At 35.4% G+C, this 23,521-nt stretch overlaps 1 protein-coding gene across 10 annotated transcripts in view; it reads right to left on the minus strand.

Annotated features, from left to right (window-relative positions):
* The window catches only part of KANSL1L (KAT8 regulatory NSL complex subunit 1 like), a 125,375-nt gene that overhangs the window by 80,746 nt on the left and 21,108 nt on the right, over positions 1-23,521 (minus strand). For all 10 annotated transcript variants that reach the window (XM_061383708.1, XM_061383713.1, XM_061383742.1 and 7 more), the window contains one exon: positions 21,176-22,292. In XM_061383708.1, coding sequence (XP_061239692.1) covers positions 21,176-22,263 — 1,088 coding nt within the window. In that variant the 5' untranslated portion in view covers positions 22,264-22,292. The remainder of the gene's footprint in view (positions 1-21,175; positions 22,293-23,521) is intronic.

Genomic DNA, 23,521 nt, shown 5'->3' on the forward strand with positions numbered 1-23,521 from the left:
ATGTCCATCGAGTTGGTGATGCCATCCAACCATCTCATCCTCTGTCATTGCCTTCTCCTCCTGCCTTCAATCTTTCCCAGAATCGGGTTCTTTTCCAGTGAGTCAGTTCTTTGCATTAGGTGGCCAAACTATTGGAATTTCAGCTTCAGCATTAGTCCTTCCAATGAATATTCAGGACTAATTTCCCTGAGGATTGACTGGTATGATCTCCTTGCAGTCCAAAGGACTCTCAAGAGTCATCTCCAACACTACAGTTCAGAAGCATCAATTCTTTGGTGCTCAGCTTTCTTTATAGTCCAACTCTCACATCCAAACATGACTACTGGAAAAAACCATAGCCTTGACTAGATGGACCTTTGTTGGCAAAGTAACGTCTCTGCTTTTTAATATGCTGTCTAGGTTGGTCATAGCTTTTCTTCCAAAGATCAAGCGTCTTTTAACTTCATGGCTGCAGTCACCATTGTTCATGCTTATGGATGCCAGTATGTAGCATTCATAAATTGTTTGATGTCAGAATATAAAAATATAGTTGACTTTTATATGGTGACCCGATATCCTTTGATGCTGTCACTTAGAGGAGTTTTAGTACCTTCCTCATAAAGTCCTTAGGATTTTCTATGCATTACTATGTCAACTGCAGATAGTTTTATTTTTAATCGGATTCCTTTTATTATTTTTATCTTACTGCACTGGTTATGAACTCCTGTATAATGTTAATTATAAGCTGTGTAAGTGGACATTCTTACCTTCTTCCTAATCTTATACAGAAAGCATTCAGTCTTTTATCACTAAATGTAATGTTAGCTACAGATGTTTTATAAATGTCCTTTTTCAGACTGAAGAAGTTTCTGTCTATTCTGGGTCTGCTGTGAGTTTTTATCATGAGTAGGTTTGAATTTTGTCAAATGCGTCTGCTCAAAAGGGAGGCTTATGTCTTAAACTTTACACTTTCCTTCTTCTCTAATGTAAGAATCTGTAACTTTAAATTCTTGTCTAAGAATCTGTAACTTTAAATTCTTGCATTTCTTTAGTAATCTAATAGCTGTATCTTACAAAATGTGACATACTATATTTTCATTATCATTCTGTTTAAAACATTTTATATATTCTCTTGTGATTTCTTTGATCCAAGCAATATTTGGAAATGTATAATTTAATTTCGATATATTTTAGACATATATATTTGCCATTTTCTATCACTTCTTTCCTTTGTGTAGACTGAGTTTTCACTCAGTATCATATTCATTCAGCCTAAATAACATTTTAAGATTTCTTATAATATAGGTATACTGACAGGAAATTTTCTTACTTTGCTTATTTGGAATGTTATTTTGCCTTTGTTTTTAAAAGTAATTTTAGGTTGAGTTTTTTATTCCTTTCAGCCCTTTAAATATATCATTCCATTGCTTTCCAGCTTGCTTATCTTCTGATGAGAAGTCGGCAATGATTTTTTTTTTCTTTGCTTCCTTATGTGTTTTTTTTCCTCCTCTTACTGCTTTTAAGATTTTCTCTACATCACTAGCACTTGGCAATTTGACTGTAATACACCACAATGTGGTTTTGTTTGTAATCGTATTTATAACTTGAGATTCTTAGGTCTGCAGTTTTACGTCCTTTTAAGTCTTGGAGCACACTTGGAGAAGGCATGGCACCCCACTGCAGTACTCTTGCCTGGAAAATCCCATGGACGGAGGAGCCTGCTAGGCTGCAGTCCATGGGGTCAATAAGAGCTGGACACAACTGAGCGACTTCAGTTTCCCTTTTCACTTTCATGCATTGGAGAAGGAAATGGCAACCCACTCCAGTGTTCTTGCCTGGAGAATCCCAGGGATGGGGGAGCCTGATGGGCTGCCGTCTATGGGGTCGCACAGAGTCGGACACGACTGAAGCGACTTAGCAGCAGCAGCAGTAGCAACCATATTTTAGATATTTTAAAGTTTTTGCCAACTAATATCTGTCATTTCTGTGTCTGTTTCTATTGAAGATTTTTCTTCCTCTTTGCACGTCTAGTAGTTCATTGTGTGTGTGTGTGTCTCTGTATGAATGTATGGAAGCAAATACACACACATTTATTATGGAAACTATGGAGAAGGCAATGGCACCCCACTCCAGTACTCTTGCCTGGAAAATCCCTTGGACGGAGGAGCCTGGTAGGCTGCAGTCCATGGGGTCGCGAAAAGTCAGACACGACTGAGTGACTTCACTTTCACTTTTCACTTTCATGCATTGGAGAAAGAAATGGCAACCCACTCCAGTGTTCTTGCCTGGAAGATCCCAGGGATGGGGGAGCCTGGTGGGCTGCCGTCTATGTGGTCACACAGAGTCGGACACGACTGAAGTGACTTAGCAGCAGTATGAATATAATACTGTCGAATGTATAGATTTTATGATCTTCCTTTTAAAGAGAAAATATTGTTTCAAGGGATTATTATTTATTGTTCAACTTCATTGTTTTCAGCTTTCTGCAAAAATTTGTTAGAGCAAGTATAGAGTAGCCATTAGTCACTAGGTCAAACTCAGCCTTACTCTTTGAGGTATCACCAATCTGGGGCCTCTACTGAATGCTCCAGATGTTCAACAAAGTCTCTCCACTCTGCTTATAAAGAACTCAAACATCTCTCAACCTTGTATAAGCACTGGAAATTTTTCAGATTACAATTTCCTAAGAACTTTATGGGTGCCCTTCTGGAGTTTTACCTAGACATGCACAGCTTAGTGTTTAACAAAAGTCTCAAGAGGACTACATGAAGATTTATGATGCTCTTTGAGTACTTAAATCCATCTTCTTTAATATTCTGATCTAATGATTCCAGCTATCTCAGCCTCTCCAACTCTAATGTTTATTTCAGTCAAGCAAGACCACTGTGCTCTATTTGGCTTTCCTCTCCCTGCACCAGATATTTAAAAATGCCTCTAGGCAGAAAACAAGGGCAATTATAGGGCTCACTTCATCTGTTTCTCTTTTCTCAGGAATCACTGACTCTGACCTTTGCTGCTTTATATCAATTTTCTGAAAATAACGACTTTCATATATTTCTGTCTCATTTCCCAGATATTTACAGTCAAAGAGAACAAATAGTACCAGTAACGGCACTCCGTTACGGCTAGAAATCAAAGAACTTTGTTTAATATGCATTTGTGTGTGATCTCTCTAAAATGTCTATTTTGTTTCAAATACTCAGAATTTCATTGCCTTTAAAAAAATAAAAAGCAGGGACTTCCCTGGTGATCCAGTGGCTAAGACTCTAAGCTCCTGATGCAGGGGGCCCAGGTTCCTCCCCTGGTCAGGAAGCTAGATCCTACATGCTACAACTAAGATCCAGTGCAGCCAAGTAAAAAATAAGTAAGTATTAAAACAAACAAGCAGAACTACAGTTGCAGGTTAAGACCAGAATCTTAACCAAAAAAAACATTAAAATCGATTCACAGGTTTCTTTTTCGAGTGTTCTTGGACATTTCAAGAAAGCAGAGCTGTTTATCCATCATCTATCTACCTTTCAACTGTTCTATAAGAAATAGTTAAATTATGTTTGAGCCACTACAGTTTTAAGTCTCTTTCTTACAACTTAGCCTTTATGCTAAATGCTACAGAAATTCTTATGACCAAAAGAGTGATTATAAGATAAACCCAAAGCATGTGTATTAACTTAGAGGTAGGGACAGAAAGCAGATAGGAAAGAGACAAAAGTTGACGATCCTTTTTTACTTCACTATACCATATACACTATCTTGGCAAAATATCATTTAAAGAGAGACCCAAGTGCCTAACAAGACAATAGTTCCAGTAAAAGCAGCTAGAAAAAGTCATAATGATGTAATGTAGTGATGGTTCCTTGGTGTTTTAATCCTCATAAACAAATCAATTTAGGCAAGAATTAGTTCAGCTGCAAGAGAAAAAAAAAGAATACAACTGCTTAGGGAGGCTCTCTCTGACTACAGCCTACTTCTAACTTAATGAATAATCCAAGAATACAGGGCACCTTGAAGGAGTAGAAAATCCAGTTGCTTCTCTGCTGCTAACAACAACAAAAAATGTATAACAGGAACAAAAAAAGGTATTTCAATAATCTCTCTTAAGAGTTCTAGCCACATAATGGGAGCCAGCCTAGGAGCAAAAAGTCAGATTAATCCCTAATCAAATGTACTGTTTCAGGTGGCCACAAGGTAGCAGTCATTAAGATGAGGGAGCGGTGGATGGTCTGGGGAAAATAACTAATTAACTAGTTTGTAGGCTAAGCAACTATGAGCAAGGGAGATTTTTGGTTTTGATATTTTTACATACAGCTGACTGGAGGCAAACGAAATTAAAAACTACATTTTTGAGGCAACTCTATTAGCAAAAAGACCCCACAAGTTACCATGCTCTACCCAGAAAGTCCAAATTTGCACTAATAGGACACAGGATGAGAATCTTGTATGAAAGGAATTTTTAAAGTTAATAGTCTGTTAAATTGTCTTCTCTGTGCTTTAAAAATCCTTGCATAATGTCAAACATTAACAATTAGGGACATACAAATTCATACATAGGAGATTAATGATTTTTAAACCAATAAAAACATATTTGCTAAAGAATAGTCTGAAGTCATGCATGTGATCAGTTCAACAAGCACTGTGTGTGTGTTTGCATATGTGTACACACACGTTTATATGCATGCCCAATTCTTTTGTATAGGAAGCCAGGACATGGTATAATGTTACCAAAGTATACACTGCATAAAGGCAAATAGACGGGGGAAAAAATGGAAACAGTGACAGAATTTATTGTCTTGGGCTCCAAAATCACTGTGGATGGTAACTGCAGCCATGAAATTAAAGAGGGTTGTTCCTTGGAAGATAAGCTATGACAAACCTAGACAGCATATTAGAAAGCAGAGACATCATGCCAACAAAAGTGTGAATAATCAAAGCTATAGATTTTTCAGTAGTCATGTACAGATGTTAAGAGTTGGACCATGAAGAAGGCTGAGCATCGAAGAATTGATGTTTTTGAACTGTGGTGTTGGAGAAGACTCTTGAGAGTTCTTTGAATTGCAAGGAGATCAAACAAGTCAATCCTAAGGAAATCAACCCTGAATATGCATTGGAAGGACTACTGCTAAAGCTCCAACACTTTGGCCACCTGATGCAAAGAGGCGACTCATTGGAAAAGACACTGATGTTTGGAAAGATTGAGGGCAGGAGGAGAGGGGGTGACAGAGGACGGGATAGTTGGATGGCATCATCGACTCAATGGACATGGGTTTAAGCAAACTCTGGGAGAAAGTGAAAGACAGTGAAGCCTGGCATGCTGCAGCCCGTGGGGTTGCAAAGAGTCAGACACAACTGAGTGACTGAACAACAACAAAAATAGCTGGGTTACAATAACAACCCAGTTATATCAATGGACAGATCATCCACACAGAAAACAACAAGGAAAAACAGTCCTTAAATGACCCAGACTTAACTGTTATTTATAGAGCATTCCATCTGAAAGCAGGAGTATACACATTCAAGTGCACACAGAACATTCCCTAAGATAGATTACATCCTGGACCACTAAGCAAGTCTTGGTAAATTTAAGAAAACTGAAATCACAGCAAATGTGTTTTTGGACCACAACACAATGAGGCTGGAAATCAATTACAAGAAAGAAAAAAAAATGCCACAAACACACAGAGGCTAAGCCACATGACACTAAACAATCAGTGGGTCACTGAAGAAATCAGAGAGGAAAATTAAAACATACTTAGAGACGAATGAAAATATGACAATCTAGAACCACGGGATGTAGCAAAAGCAGTTCTAAGAGAGTAGTTTATAGCAATACAATCTTACCTCAGGAAACAAGAAAAATCTCAAATAAGCAACCTAACGTTACACTTAAAGCAAACACAGAAAGAATACCAAGCAAAACCCAAGCTTAGTAGAAGAAAAGAAATCATAAAAATCAGAGCAGAAACAAATGAAGTAGATGCTAAAAGAAAAAATAGAAAAGATCAATGAAACTACAAGCTGGTTCTTTGAAAAGATAAAATTTATAAACCTTTACCCAGACTCATCAAGAAAAAAAAGGGAGAAGGCCCAAATTAATACAATCACGAATAAAAAGCAGTTATAACTGATACCATAGAAGCAGAATGGATCATAAGAGCCTATGATGAACAACTATATACCAATAAAATGTACAACCTAGAAGAAATGGATACATTCTTAGAAAGGTACAATCTCCCAACACTGAACCAGGAAAAAACAAAATATGAATAGACCAATTACCAGTGATGAAGTTGAATTAGTAATTAAAACTACCAAAAGCAAAAGTTTGGGACAAGATGGCTTCACAGGTGAATTCTACCAAACATTTTCAAACTATTAAAAAAAAAAAATCACAAACGAAGGGCCACTTTCTGAATTCACTCCCTGAGGCCACTATTGCCTTAATACTAAAACTGGACAAAGATATCACAAAAGGAGAAAATTATAGGCCAATTTCACTGAAGAAAATAGATGAAAAATCCTCAAAAAAAAAAAAAATACTAGCAAACCAAATCCAACAATACAGTAAAAGGATCATACACCATAATCAAGTGGGATTTATCCCTGGGATGCAAGATTTTTCACTATCCACAAAAGTTCAAAACTGCACGAACAAAGTGAAGAATAAAAATCATATGATCATTTCAACAGATGCAAAGGAAGTTTGTGACAAAATTCATTTATGATAAAAAAAACTTTTCAGTAATTAGGCTTAGAAGGAACTGACCTCAATATAATAATGGCCTATATGATAAGCCCAGAGCTAATGTCATACTCAATGATGAAAAGCTGAAAGCATTTCCTCTAAGATCAGGAATAAGACAGGAATGCCAACTCTCACTACTTTAACATAATTTTGGAAGTCCTGGTCACAATAATCAGAGAAGAAAAAGTAATAAAAGGAATCCAAACTGGAAAACAAGAAGTAAAGCTCTCAGTGTTTGCAGATGACATGATGCTATATATAGAAAATTCCAAAGACACTACCAGGAAACTACTAGAGCTCATCAATGAATCTGGTAATGTTGCAGGATACAAAATTAATACACAGTAATCTGTTGCATTTCTATATTCTAAAAGAGAAAGTAAGGAAACAAGCCCATTTACCATTGCATCAAAAAGAATACTTATGAATAAACCTACCTAAAGTAGTAAAATACCTATACTCTGAACACTGTAAGACTCTGAGTGAAAGAAACTGAAGATGACACAAACAGATGGAAAGATACACTATGTTCTTGGATTGGAAGAATCAATATTGTTAAAATTGGCCATACCACAAGGCAATCTACAGATTCAGTGCAATCCCTGGCAAATTACCAATGGCATATTTCACAGAACTAGAACAAAACATTTTGAAGTTTGTATGGAAACACAAAGACCCCAAATAACCAAGGCGATTTTAAGAAGAATATAGCTGAAGGAATCAGGCTCCCTGACTTCAGACTAAACCACAAAGCTATAGTAATCAAAACAGTGTGATTCTGGCACAAAAACAGACACATAGATCAATGGACTAGGATAGAACACCCAGAAGTGAACCCATGCACTAATGGTCAGTCTATACAAAGGAGGCAAAAATACACAATGGAGAAAAGACAGTCCCTTCAATAAATGGTGCTGGGAAAACTGGACAACCACAAGTAAAAGAATGAAATAAGAAAATTCTCTAACATGATATACAAAAATAAACTCAAAATGGGTTGAAGACCTAAATGTAAGACTAGATACTATAAAATTCTTAGAGGAAAATATAAGCAGAACACTCTTTGAGACAATTCACAACAGTATCTTTTTCAATCTGTCTCCTAGAGTTATAGAAATAGAAAAAAAAAAAATGGGACTTAATTAAACTTAAAAGCTTTTGCACAGCAAAGGAAATCATAAACAACACAAAAAGACAAACTATGGACTGAGAGAAAATGTTTGCAAATGATGCTACCAACAAGGGGTTAATTTTCCAAATTATACAAATGGCTCATACAGCTTAATGTCCAAAAAAAAAAAAAAAAATCAAAAAATAGGCATAAGACCTAAATAGACATTCCTCCAAAGACTGTTTAGTTGCTAAGTCATGTCATGTCCAACTCTTTTGGGACCCCATGAACTGTAGCCCACCAGGCTCTTCCATCCATTGGATTTCCAGGCAAGAATACTGGAGTGGGTTGTCATTTCCTTCTTCAGGGCATCATCCCAACCCAGGGATCAAACTTCCTGCATTGGCAGGCAGATTCTTTACCACTGAGCTACCAGGGAAGCCCCAAAGAAGACATACAAATGTGCCTGCTAACTGGCATACGAACTGATGCTTAATATCACTAATTAAAGAAATCTAAATCAAAATTACAATGAGGTGTCACACACACCAATCAGAATGGCCATCATTAAAAAGTCTATGAATAATAAACACTGGAGAGGGTGTGGAGAAACAGGAAGTCTTCTGCATGGTTGGTTGGAATATAAATTGGGGCAGTCACTATGGAGGACAGTATGTAAGATCCTTAAAAACTAAAAATAGAGCTACCATTTGATCCTGAAATTTCACTCCTGGGCATATATGCAGAGAAAATTTTCATTTGAAAAGATATATGCATCCAGTATTCATAGCAGCACTATTTAAAATAGCCAAGATATGGAAGTAACAGATTAATGAATAAATAAGACCCCCCTACACACACACACACCTATACATACACACAAACAACAGAATAAATCATAAAAAGAATTAAAATAATGCCATCTGCAGCAACAAGGATGGACCTAGAGATTATCATATTAAGTGAAGTCAGACAAAGCAAGACAAATATCATAGGATATCCCTTGTATGTGGAACCTTAAAATACAATACAAATGAACTTATTTACAAAACAGAAATAGGCTTATACAGAAAACAATGTTATGGTTACCAAATGGAACAGCAATGGGGCAGGCAGATAACTAGGAGTTTGGGATTAACATATATACACTCAGGTCAGTTGCTCAGTTGTGTCTGACTCTCTGCTACCGCATGGGTAAACAACAAGGACCTACTGCATAGCACAGGCAACTATACTGGGTATCTTAAGTTAACAATATATTAACAGTCCTATTAAGGTTGCTTATTCCTTCTTGTTTGCAATTTGGTAGACTGTACCTTTCAAGGTACAATCTATAACATTCCTATATAACAACCTATAATGGAAAATAATCTTTTATATATATATATACACTTGACATATATATGCACACTTGAAAGTAACACAACATTGTAAATCAATTATAATTCAATTTTTAAAAAAGGTTTTTGTCTGTGTGTGTGTGTGTGTGTGTAAGGCCAACAGGTCCAAGGGAGAATTGTAACCACTAATCTCACTAATAAATAACTGCTATACTAAAAACAAAACAAAACAAAAAACTAAACTGAAGAGAGAGAGAAAGTTAGGCTATGCTAACACTAAACAAAAGAAAGTCAGAGGGACTTCCTTGGTGATTCAGTGGTTGGGAGTCCGCCTGCCAATGTAGGGGACAAAGGTTTGATCCCTGTTTCGAGAAGATCTCACATGCTGCCAGGCAACTAAGTCCGTGGGCCACAACTACTGAGCTTGCGCTCCACAACAACAGAGGCCACCACAGTGAGAAACGCACGCACCACAGACAGACAGGAACCTCGCTCGCAGCCACTAGGGGGATGCCCAAGGGCAGCAACAAGACCCAGTGCAGCCAAAAGAAGTAAATGTCATAAATAAATATATTAAACAGAGAAAGTAGGAGTAGCTATGTTAATTTCAGACAGGACAAACTTCACAGCAAGAATGTTATCATGAATAAAGAGGGGTATTAGATAATAATAATACCTTGAGAAGGTAACAATCTTCAATGCATATTCAATGCTAACAACAAGAACAACAAACCCATATCACTCTGTGAGGCAAAACTGACGGACGATTGCAAGAAGAAATAGATAAATCCACTACTATAATCAGAGACTTTAACATTCCCTCTATCAGAAATGCATTGATTCAACAGGCAGAAAATCAGTAAAGACAGAGGTGAACTCAACAGCACCAGTAATTACTAATAGCTGGATATAATTGATATCTATATCCTACTTCACCCAACAATAGCAGATTACACATTCTTCTCAAGCTAACATTAAATATTCACCAAAAGAGATCACATTCTGGGTCATAAAACACACTTCAACAAGTTTAAAAAAAAACAGAAATTATATAATGTCTGCTCTTAGGCCACAAAGGAATTAAATGAGAAATCATTAACAGAAAGGTTAACTGGAAAATCTCAAAATACTTGGAGATTAAACAACACACTTCTAATTAACATGTGAACAAAGAAGAAACCTCATTAGAAATTTTAAAATGCTATGAACAAACTGAAAATGCAAATACAAGTCATCAAAACTTGTGGGATATTACCACTTTTGTAATTAAAAATATAAGGCTCCTCCGTCCACAGGATTTTCCAGGCAAGAGTACTGGAGTGGGGTGCCACTGCCTTCTCCAAATAAAAATTAAAGAAAAACAAAAAAATTGTGGGATACAGTGGAAACATTGCTTACAGTGAATAGCATAAGAGAAAAACAGAATGTACAGCATTAAATTCACATATTGGAAAATAAGAGAGATCTAAAAATCAACTGTCTAAGCTCCACTTTAGGAAACTAGAAAAGGAAGAGCAAATGCAATCCAAAGTAAGTACAAGGAATAATAAAAATCAGAGCAGAAATCAAATGAGACTGAAAACACAAAATCTAAGTCCACTAATTTGATAACCTAGAGAAAATGGGCCAATTCCTTGAAAAGTACAATCTGCCAAATTGCAAAAAAGAAGAAATAAACAATATGAATGGGACTGTATCTGTTAAAGAAATTAAATCAATAATTAATAATTGCCCAAAGCAGAAACCGCCAGGTCCAAATGAGTTCACTGACAATTTCTACCAAAAATTTAAAGAAATTTTACCAATTCTCTAGAAATTATTTCAGAAGATAGAAGCAGAGGAACTATTTCCTAACTCATCTATGAAGCAAGCATTACCCTAAAACCAGATAAAGTTATTACAAGACGTCTACAGTCTCATGAAAATAAACACAAAGAACCTCAAAATATTAGTAAATTGAATTTAACAATGTATAAAAAGACTTAAATACCATAAACAAGTGGGATTTATTCCAGTATGCAAAACTGGTTCAAATTCAAAATCAATTAATGTGATCCATCACATCAACATGATCATATCATTATCACATCATTATATCATATCACATCAAAAAGAAAACAATCACAGGAACATATCAATAGTTGCACAAATAGCATTTCAGAAAGTACAACACAAACAATGAAAACTCAAAGTAAACTAGGAATAGAGGGAATTTCTTCTCTTGATTAAAACTGTCTACCAAAAAACTACAGCTACATCATACTAAATTATAAGACATGAGAACCTTTCCCATTAAGATCTGAAACAAGACAAGATATTCCCTCATCTCTCCTTCTCAACATTGGGTACTGGAAATTATAGCTAATGCAATAAAATAAGGAAATAAAAGATACATAGGTTTGTAAGGAAGAAATAAAACTGTTCACAGATGACATGGTTATTTACGGGAAAAATCCAAAAGAATCATGTTTTAAAAGCCTACAACTAATACGCAATTATAACAAGGTTGCAGGATACAAAGTTGATATAAAAAGTCAACTGTTATCTCATATACTAGAAATGAAGGGGCAGAATTTGAATTAAAAACACATTACTATTTACATTAGCACCTCCAAAAATGAAAACAGTTCAGTTCAGTCGCTCAGTCATGTCCGACTCTTTGTGACCCCATGGTCTGCAGCATGCCAGGCTTCCCTGAACATCACCAACTCCCAGAGTTTAACCAAACTCATGTCCACTGAGTCGGTGATGGCATCCAACCATCTCATCCTCTGTCGTCCCCTTCTCCTCCCGCCTTCAATCTTTCCCAGCATCAGGGTCTTTTCAAATGAGTCAGCTCTTTGCATCAGGTGGCCAAACTACTGGAGTTCCATCTTCAACATCAGTCCTTCCAGTGAACACCCAGGACTGATCCTCTTTAGGATGGACTGGGTGGATTGCCTTGCAGTCCAAGGGACTCTCAAGAGTCATCTACAACACCATAGTTCAAAAGCATCAATTCTTTGGCACTCAGCTTTCTTTACACTCCAACTCTCACATCCACACATAACTACAGGAAAAAACCATAGCCTTGACTAGACAGACCTTTGTTGACAAAGTAATGTCTCTGCTTTTTAATATGCTATCTAGGTTGGTCATAACTTTCCTTCCAAGGAGTAAGTGTCTTTTAATTTCATGGCTGCAATCACCATCAGCAGTGATTTTGGAGCCCCAAAAAATACTCAGCCATTGTTTCCACTGTTTCCCCATCTATTTCCCATGAAGTGATGAGACTGGATACCATGATCTTAGTTTTCTGAATGTTGAACTTTAAGCCAACTTTTTCATTCTCCTCTTTCACTTTCATCAAGAAGATCTTTAGTTCTTCTTTGCTTTCTGCCATAAGGGTGGTGTCATCTGCATATCTGAGGTTATTGATATTTCTCCTGGCAATCCTGATTTCAGCTTGTGCTTCATCTAGCCCAGAGTTTCTCCTGATGTACTCTACATATAAGTTAAATAAGCAGGGTGACAATATACAGCCTTGATGTACTCCTTTTCCTATTTGAAACCAGTCTGTTGCTCCATGTCCAGTTCTAACTGTTGCTTCTTGACCTGCATAGAGATTTCTCAAGAGGCAGGTCAGGTGGTCTGGTACTCCCATCTCTTTCAGAATTTTCCAGTTTGTTGTGATCCACACAGTCAAAGGCTTTGGCATAGTCAATAAAGCAGAAGTAGATGTTTTTCTGGAACTCTCTTGCTTTTTCCATGATCCAGTGGATGTTTGCAATTTGATCTCTGGATCCTCTGCCTTTTCTAAAACCACCTTGAACATCTGGGTTTTCACAGTTCACGTATTGCTGAAACCTGGCTTGGAGAATTTTAAGCATTACTTTATTAGCGTGTGAGATGAGTGCAATTGTGCGGTAGTTTGAGCATTCTTTGGCATTGTCTTTCTTTGGGATTGGAATGAAAACTGACCTTTCCAGTCCTGTGGCCACTGCTGAGTTTTCCAAATTTGCTGGCATATTGAGTGCAGCACTTTCACAGCATCATCTTTCAGGATTTGAAATAGCTCAACTGGAATTCCATCACCTCCACTAGCTTTGTTCATAGTGGTGCTTTTTAAGGCCCACGACTTCACATTCCAGGATGTCTGGCTCTAGGTGAGTGATCACACCATTGTGATTATCCAGGTCGTGAAGATCTTTTTTGTACAGTTCTTCTGTGTATTCTTGCCATCTCTTCTTAATATCTTCTTCTGTTAGGTCCATACCATTTCTGTCCTTTGTTGAGCCCATCTGTACATGAAATGTTCCTTTGGTATCTCTAATTTTCTTGAAGAGATCTCTAGTCTTTCCCATTTTATTGTTTTCCTCTATTTCTTTGCACTGATCATTGAGGAAGGCTTTCTTATCTCTGCTTGCTATTCTTTTGAACTCTGCATTGAAATGGGTATATCTTTCCTTTTCTCCTTTGCTTTTGGCTTCTCTTCTTTTCACAGCTATTTGTAAGGCCTCCTCAGACAGCCAGTTTTCTTTTTTGCATTTCTTTTTCTTGGGGATGGTCTTGATCCCTGTCTCCTGTACAATGTCACAAACTTCCATCCATAGTTCATCATGCACTCTGTCTATCAGATCTAGTCCCTTAAATCTATTTCTCACTTCCACTATATAATCATAAGGGATTTGATTTAGGTCATACCTGAATGGTCTAGTGGTTTTCCCTACTTTCTTAAACTTAAGTCTGAATTTGGCAATAAGGTGTTTATGATCTGAGCCACAGTCAGGTCCTGGTCTTGTTTTTGCTGACTGTATAGAGCTTCTCCATCTCTGGCTGCAAAGAATATAATCAATCTGATTTCGGTGCTGGCCATCTGGTGATGTCCATGTGTAGAGTCTTCTCTTGTTTTGTTGGAAGAGAGTGTTTGCTATGACCAGTGCGTTCTTAAGTATAAATCTTACAAAAAGTATATATGATCTACATGAGGAAATACAACAAAACTATGATTAAAGTTATCAAAAAAGAACTAAAAAACTAGAGAGATATTCCATATTCAATGATAGGAAGAATCAATATTTTTAATATGCCAGTTTTTTCCAAACTTGCTCTATAGATTCCATGCAATCCTAATCAAAATCCCAGCAAGCTGTTTTGTGGAAATGATAAAATGATTCTAAAGTTTATATGGAGAGGCAAAAGACCCAAGATAGCTAACACAATATTAAAGGAGAAAAGCCAAGTCAGAGGACTGAAATAATCCGTATTCAAGACTTAATATAAGCTACAGTAATCAAGACAGTGTCGTTTTAGCAAAAGAACAGATAAATAGATTAACAGAACCTGATACAGAGTCCCCAAATAAATCCACATAAATACAGTCAACTGATCTTTGACAAGAAGTGAAGGCAACACAGCAGAGAAGAGCAATCTTTTCAATATATAGTGTTGGAAAACCTAGACATTTCACATGGAAAAAAAAATGAATCTAGACATGCACCTTATACTCTTTCCAAGAATTAACTCAAAATTGATCATAAATATAAAACACAAACTATAAAATTCCAAGAAGATAACTTAGGAGAAAATCTAGATGACTTTGCATATGGTGATGACACTTAGACACATCAAAGGCATGATCCATGAAAGAAATAATTGATGAGCTAGACTTCATTAAAGTTAAAAACTCCTCTGTAAAAGACACTTGAAAGAGAATGAGAAAACAAGCCATAGACTGGGAGAAAACACTTGGAAAAGACATATATAATAAAAGACTGTTATTTGAAACATATGAAGAACTCATAAAATCAATGCAGTTAAAAAGTAGGCAAAAGACTTGAATAGACACATCACCAAAGAAGATATATATAAGTAGGCATATGAAAAGATATTCAACATCCTATGTCACTTGGGAATTACTAATTAAAACAACAATAATATACCACTACACATCTATTACAATAGCCAATATCCAAAACACTGACAACATCAAATGCTGGCGAAGATGTGGAGCAATAGGAATTCTCATTCATTGTGGGCTGGAATGCAAAGTATTACAGCTACTTTGGCAAACAGTTTGGCAGTTTGTTTACAAAACTAAACATACTCTTACCATGTAATCCAGCAATTGGACTCCTTGGCATCTACCCAAATGAACTGAAAATGTATGTCCATACAAAAACCAGCATGCAGATGTTTATAGCAGCTTTATTCATAACTTCCAAAACCTAGAAGCAACTGAGACATCTTTCAACAAGTGAATGGATTAAATAAACCGTGGTTATATGCAGACAGTGGAATATTATTCAGTGCTAGAAAGAAATGAGTTATCAAGCCAGGAAAATATGGGAAAAACTTAAGTGCCTAGTACTAAGAAGCCAATCTGCAAAGGCTACACACTGCCTTTCTTATAGACCTGCAGAAATTGAATACTCAGTTCCAACTATATAACTTTCCAACTATATCATTCCAACTATATGACTTTCTGAAAAAGGCAAAACTACGGAGGTAGTAAGATTAGTGGTTGTCAGGGGTTATGAGGGAAGAAAGGATGAACAGACAGAACAAAGAGGATTTATGAGGGTAGTAAAACCATTCTGTGTGATACTACAGTGATGGATATGTATCATTAACAATTTTGTCCAAACCCATAGAATGTACACCACCAAGGGTAAACCCTATATTGAACTGTGGACTTTGGGCAATATTGATGTGTCTTTGGAGGTTCACTGACTGAAACAAATAGTACGGCTATGGTGGGAATGTCAATTGAAACAAACTGCACCACTGCAGTGGGGGATGTCAATCTGGGAGGAAGTTGTTTGTGTGGAGGGGGAAGGGAGCACACAGAACTCTCTGTGCTTTCTGCTCAATATTGCTGTGAACCTAACACTACTTGAAAATGGATTTTATTAGTTAAAAAAATAATACAAACCAATGAGCTTATTTTAACTGAAGTATTACTTTCCTAACAATGTGCTATACCACAATATGAAATATTTACCATTTTGTAACTAATAATGTTTCACAATTACATTTTTTGATTTATGCTCTTTACTTCCCTTTCATCACAAGCTGTCACTCAAATATCACTGCAATTTCTCTAGGACTGTCTTCCATTCAACTTTTTCTGTTTCTCATACAAGTAAAATAAAACAAAAAAGAATCAGACATTCCCCATCTATTTATAAAGTACGGAGAATTTAAAAGGTGATAAATACAAAAATAATTTGTCAACGTGATATTATACAAACTTTAAATACTCTTATTTGCAATTCATTAATATAGTATTACTCATCTCTTTACTCTCTGAATGTCACACTGAGTTCATACTCCTATTTATCAAATTCCTCAAAGGAACATTCATCACCTGATTTTTTTCCTTTCTACTGGCAAAATAGGAAATGTTTAGAAAACTGAGTATTCAATTTCTGCGGGTCTATAAGAAACTACTTTGTTTTTTCCTTTCAATCTGGAGTCACCTCACAGCTTTTAAGCAAGCATCAACAATACTCCTTTATTTCTTAGTGAATATCTGATTTTGTTTAAAAGAATTTCCTTATCAAGAGAGCCAATTTACAAACTGAAGTAAACAACTCAAAGAAAATTTCAGTATATGGAAACTAAGTTGGAAAAATTAAGAGATTTTTCTCCCAACATCAAAGATGGTTGAATGATTTGAAAAATATTGGCAGATTTTCTCAAATAAGACAGGAAACCATGTTTCTTCCTTTTTTCTTACAAGCTTGGAGGATCAGAACATGTTTGTGTTAAAAATCTATGAGTTTTCCCACATCCATCTTGGAAGAAAGTAAATAACCATCATTTCCCATAGGGAGGAAAAGAAAGCCAGAACTCTAAGCCCTTACCACCAGATAAGAGCTAACATAATTGCAGCAGATTCTGTCTGTGACCCACACACATAACTTCATAACTTACCAATTCACATACACAGACCTGACTTCCAAATGCCAGCACTTGCATTTCTTTATAGGCTTTTTCAGAACAGAACTGCCAAGGAATTGGAATTAACACAAATAGGAATAGTCTTAACTCAGTAACTGATGCATTTCATATATAAATAAATACTCCAGCTTCTTTGCCTCTCAAATGGTTAACTTAGGTATGTATTTTACTCTGTTTCCCCAAGTTTCCCATGGGATATTAAGCTCCAGTTTTCCAAAACTATAAATCACTTAATAAGACACTCTATATTGGCTCTCAAATCAGTGCCTTATTACATATAGGTACATTATTATTTCATCTAATCATCTCCAGAACTCTTTAATGTACACCAAAATAGGAGGAATCTGATTCAGTGGATTAAGGATAACCTAACCATTGCTCAGTCACAGAGCAAGCCATGATTGTAACATAGTATATCCAGAACTTGTGTTCCTTCCACAAAGGAACAGAACACGGAGGGGGGATTCCATTCAAATAGGATTATATCTCAAACCTACAAAAAAGTCCTGCTATCTTGATTTTCAAAGTAAACTGACTCTAAAAAAGTGTTCAATGCATACTAGTCTTATTAAAGTATATCAGTAATGTCATTATGAATTATATATATTTAAAATAACTGGTAATGGGCAATATGAGTACTTTCCAATTTCCTAAAACAATCATATCTCTTCACAGGTAAATTTCTTGATGAGAGTGATGGAGTAAAGGAATTTGTTTTTCTTATACACACTATAAACTAAAAATCAAAAATAAATAAGACACTTGTAATTATATAATTTAAGATTTTAAGAAAATATAATGTGTTTTATCAATTTTACTTATCAAAATTAAAATGCTATATATTAGAATAATGACATTTAAATGTCCACATTTTGGCATATTTCATTTATTCATTCAACACACACTTATGCTGGTTCTAAACTGTATAAAATACACCTTGTGACTAGTTTGTTACTACAGACCAAGGAAAAAAGGAGGAAAAATCAAGTAAAGATAAACTTCAGAATAGAAGGAGAAATGATAAAAAAATAGAGAAATTTTACAGATTGCTAACCTCAATTTTTGTAGCTTTACAACTACATATACAAATACAGAAAAATTCATTCATTCACTCAACAAACACCAAAAAACTACTGAAAAGTCGACAATGCTAGGAACTGGGTATACAATGACAGAAAATAGTAGTACTTGCCCTAAGTTGCTTAAAATTAAGTTGTTTAGCAAAGGAAACTACCAAAACATCAAAAGGCAGAATACTGAATGGGGAAACATATTTGTAAATGATATATTTAATGAAGGGTTAATACGCAAAATATACAAAGAACTCATACAACTCAACATCAAAAACAAAAAACTTGATTAAAAAATAAGCAGAGGATCTAAAGAGACATTTTTTCAAAACAGACACAGATGGTCAACAGGTACATCAAAAAGAGCTCAACATCACTGCAAATCAGAGAACTGCAAATCAAAACCACCATGAGCTATCACCTCGTACCATTAGAATGGTTATTATCAAAAAGACAAGAAATAACAAGTGCTACAAGGATGCAAAGAAAAAGGACCCCTGTGCATTCTTGGTGAGAATGTACATTAGTGCAACCACTATGAAAAATAGTATGGAGGTTTCTCAAAAAATTAAAAATAGAACTACTATATGATCCAGGAATCCACTTCATGGTATTTATCCAAAGAAAACAAAACACTAACTCAAAAAGATATAGGCACCCACATGTTCACTGAAGCATTGTTTACAATAGCCAAGATATGGAAGCAACCTAAGTATCCAGCCATAAGTGAATGGGGAAAGAAGTTGGTTTATACATAAACACACACACACATGCAATGGTATATCATTCAACCATAAAAAATTAAATCTTGCCATATGCAATAATATGGATAAATCTAGAGGGTATTACGCTAAGTAAGTCAGGCAAATACCATATGACTTCATATATGGAATCTAGAAGGGCAGGGTGTGGGGTGGTGGGGTAAAGAAGTGAAGGGGATTAACCTCCATTTATAAAATAAATAAGGCATGGAGATGTAATACACAAGGAATATGGTTGGTAATATTGTAATAACTTTGTATGTGGACAGATGGTTACTAGACTTTGTGATGATCACTTTAAAATGTATGTAAATGTCAAATCACTATACAGCATACCTGAAACTAACATAATACTGTATATCAATTATGTTTCAATAATAAAAAATCCTGCCCATTACCTCTAACAACAACAAAGTAAATAATCTACATTTACCTACTATATATTAATAACAAAAATATTAAAAACAAAAAAAGTAAATAATCTACATTTACCTACTAAATATTAAACTGAATTAGTTCAAAAGCATTATAAATAGAAAATCTGATAAATTTTTGGGCTTTCTTCAGAACACGTGGGCTTAATAATATAAGCATCACTGATATAATGTTGACAAAGCTGCATGGTTCCATAGAAAGTCCAGAGGTTTAAAGTTTCATATACATGGGGCAAGAAGCCTAGCTCCATCACTTAATTGGTTTTTTTACCATAGGCAAGTCACTTATTAAGTGAAATAAAGATAACAAAAATTACCTCCCATGGTTGTTGAAAGGATTAAATAATAATGTCAAATGTAAAGTAAATAGCACAATGCCAGTTAAAAAAAAAACATGTCCTCAATAACTATTAGCTCTCACATTCAAATACATTTCAAATATCATGAAAATAGAACACTAAAAGCCTGGAATGGTCACTTTGTTTTACATTTTACTCTTCGCTAGAAAAATTAATACATTGACTTTCTGTTTACTAGTAAAGATTAATGTATTCGCTTCCCTGGTAGCTCAGATGGTAAAAAATCTGCCTGCAATACAGGAGACCCAGGTTCAATCTCTGAGTCGGGAAGATCCCCTGGAGAAGGAAATGGCAACCCACTCCAGTATTCTTGCCTGGAAAATCCCATGGACAGAGGAGCCTGAAGGGCTACAGTCCATGGGGTCGCAAAGAGTTGGACACAACTGAGCGACTCTCACACACACACATTAATGTATTCTGCTTCTAATTCTCTAATAATTCTTATTTATCTTTGAAAATTTGATAAAAATGATGAACTTCTTCCTCCCCAAATACCACACAGTATTTTACATCAATTTAGGGACATTAACAGGTTCTATGAAAGCTAGACTAAAAACTACATCTAGCTGTTTAAAATAAAACTAATTCAAATTGAATAAAATTAAAAATTTAGTTCTTCAGTTGTACTGGCCACATTTCAAGTGCACAGTAGCCACAGGGGGCTAGTGGCTAGGATACACAGACATAAAACATCCATCATCCCAGAAACGTCTACCAGAGCTGTTCCGGAGTATTAAAATAGTATGATGAGTAAAACTATTTTTCTCTGTTTGTTTTGTTTCATAAAATATCTAGATACCACTCTTTGTGGCAGATTCCCAAGAGGATCGAGGCTGTGAATATTTTGCCTACGAACTAGGGTCCAGCAAATAAGAAGCACTGAATAGTTATCTAATAGATGACATTATAATTTTGTTTTGATTAATCTAGCAAAAATTGACTAAGCTGGTAAAGACCAGAGCTGACAGCTGTGAATATGAGTCTGTAAATAGCTAAAATTTTTTCTAAGTAGCAGGTCAGCTTATACGTACTACCAACTGACTCCTGAAGCCAATGAGGGCTCCCTATTCTGACTTTAAATTTTTTGAACCATACATTTTGGCTAGGTTACTTGAGCAAAATTGTAAGAGCTGTCTATATCCTATTCCATTGAAGAACAGAAAAAACACATACTTACAGCTAATTATTTTTCACTATTCCTATAAGGGTTTTTCCTAGATAGAGCAATTGGGTAACTTATTTTTAAATAGTATGTATATATTCACACAGTCATTTTTAACAAATGAAACATTTTTAAAGTTCACCAAAGTTTTATAACTTAGAGATTATGGCATTAAGATTTTAGAAAATTGCTTTCCTTTTAACATATTTTGAAATCAAGAAAAAGTTGCTGCTATACACAGAACAGTAAAAGGTCTAATAATAATTTTGCACTTACACTGATACATTTTTCCTAACGGTATACTCATCCAAATCGTCATCAGAGCTGCTATCAGTTGCATCAGAATCCAGACCCTCTTCAACATGAGACAACAGGCCTGTAGCAGACAGTGCAAATCTTTGGATTTCTGCAGCTGTACACCGTGCAAAGCCATTTTTTGTGTCATTCCACAATTTAGTCTCTGCAGTCAATATGTTGATGTCTGGCTTAATTTCAGTGCATTTAGGTAAACTGTTATCCAAAATTGTGGTAGGTTCATGAAAAATCTTTACTTTGGGGAACTGATGTTTCATAGAAAATTTCATTTGTTGACCATAGTGCTTAACAACATGCTTTGCCAGGAGCATCTGCAAATGTTTCTGAGTTCTTCTAGCCTGGCTAAGTAAAATTTTCTGTTTACTTACACACTGAAGTAAACGAGCATTCACTTCCTCCTCCTTTTCAGCAGCGGAGGAACTAATAGGCACATATGAGTGGTCAGGTCCAATTTTGTTTTGAGCATGGTGCAATAAACCCTTTTTAATCTCACCACCACTAACTTTATCCAGAAGTGCATTCTTTTGGTACCATTTACAGTTTTTCAGTTGTACTTTATCTACATTAGTGTCTTTGGTTACATTTGAATCCAAAATAATTTGTACATCTGTCACGCATGGACTTGTGGTATCTGACAGAGGTTCCTTTTTGATGAACTCTTCAGAATGAGAATGACAAATTTTACTGAGCTGAATACTGCCGCCATTACACAGGATGTTTTTCAGCTTATTGCAGTTGGGTTCCCCTAATTTCTTTTGTTTATAATTCTCATTGTATTTATTTAACGTAGTGTTAGAACTCATTAAAAGAACTGTCTGGTAATGTTTTGAAGACTGAGGGGAGCCAAAATGTTTTAAATTCACAAAATTAGTGTTAAGAGTAGGTTCAGGAGTTGGAAATCCCAGCATCTGAGAGAAAGTGTCTCCTTTTAGCTTTTCATCTACAGTCCTTGGACTTTCCATGCATAGCATCTTGTCTGATTCCATGGTATTCGGTAAAGATGAAAAGCAGATACCCTTTGTTGCTGCCTCCCTCAGAGCCGGGGTCATGGCGAATCCTGCAGATAATTACTGGAAACCTAAAATAACATAAAAATAAAAGATCAAATATCAAGAAAAAAGTTTTATGCTTATACTATTACCAAGGGTAACGCTTTCAATGTCTCTGGTTAAAAAGTGAATGGAACCAAACTCTTCCTTAATTTGCCAACTCCTAACATTATCTCTGCTCTTTGCTAGTTCATAAGGAATTTAATAAGGATTATTCTTTACTCTGACTATAGGCCTACTACCCAAAACTTCAATGAAAGATGTATTGTACCTAGTACATAAAAGACAAATATTTGTGAATGCAATTATATCTCAAGATTTCATTTTTTTGACAATGATTAGTGATAGTCAAAAGAAAAAAAAAATCCATCCTGGGATTCATACTTGAAAATGTGACTTGATCCCACATTTCCAAACAAAAATATATTTTTATAAAATATAACTGTTCAAAATTTTCATTTCTCAATTTAAACTTCACAATTTGAACAGTATTAATAACTAAAACACAGAACTGAACCACAAACAAAAAAGTATATAATTGGAAATTCCCTGGTGGTCCAGTGGTTAGAACTTCATGTTTTCACTGCCAGGGCCTGGGTTCAATCTCTGCTAAGGGAATTAAGATCCTGCAAGCCTCGTGGTACAGCCAAAAAAAAAAAAAAAGTATATTATTTCACAGGTGCTAAAAAATAATGTAGTGAAAACTAGCCTGATCCACAATGTGAAAATTTTTTTTCTAAAAAAATCTGCAATCATTATTTTCTTTTCACAAATGGATACTCATCAGTTATCATTACAGAAGCTCTTACTCCCACCTGAAAACACAGTAGGGGATATAACAGATGACACTAAAGATTAATCCCATAATTAAACAAATTTCATATATTTTATCAAAGTAAAAAGTATAAAATTACATATTCTGACATAAAAAAGGTAATTTAGTACTTAATTTAAAAATTATGAAGATTAAAGAGTTAGTGAAAACATTTTATATCATTAACAATCACACATTTTCGAAGATACTTTGGAACTATAACACTATAATTTCTGTCTCAAAACACATGACAGTTAGTAGCCATTTAAATAGCCAAATTCATATAAGCCAAGTCCCCGGACTTAGCTGTAACTCTCGATCCTTCATTCTTGTTTAAAAACACAAAACCAAAATCATATTCTCTGCAAAGACTAACAAGAATTATCAAAAGGAAAAAAAAGGCACAAAACGTTTATGAAATTAGAATAAAAATCTATACAGAGG

This window comes from Bos javanicus, chromosome 2 (genome assembly GCF_032452875.1).
Source record: "Bos javanicus breed banteng chromosome 2, ARS-OSU_banteng_1.0, whole genome shotgun sequence".
Classification (NCBI taxonomy): domain Eukaryota; kingdom Metazoa; phylum Chordata; class Mammalia; order Artiodactyla; family Bovidae; genus Bos; species Bos javanicus.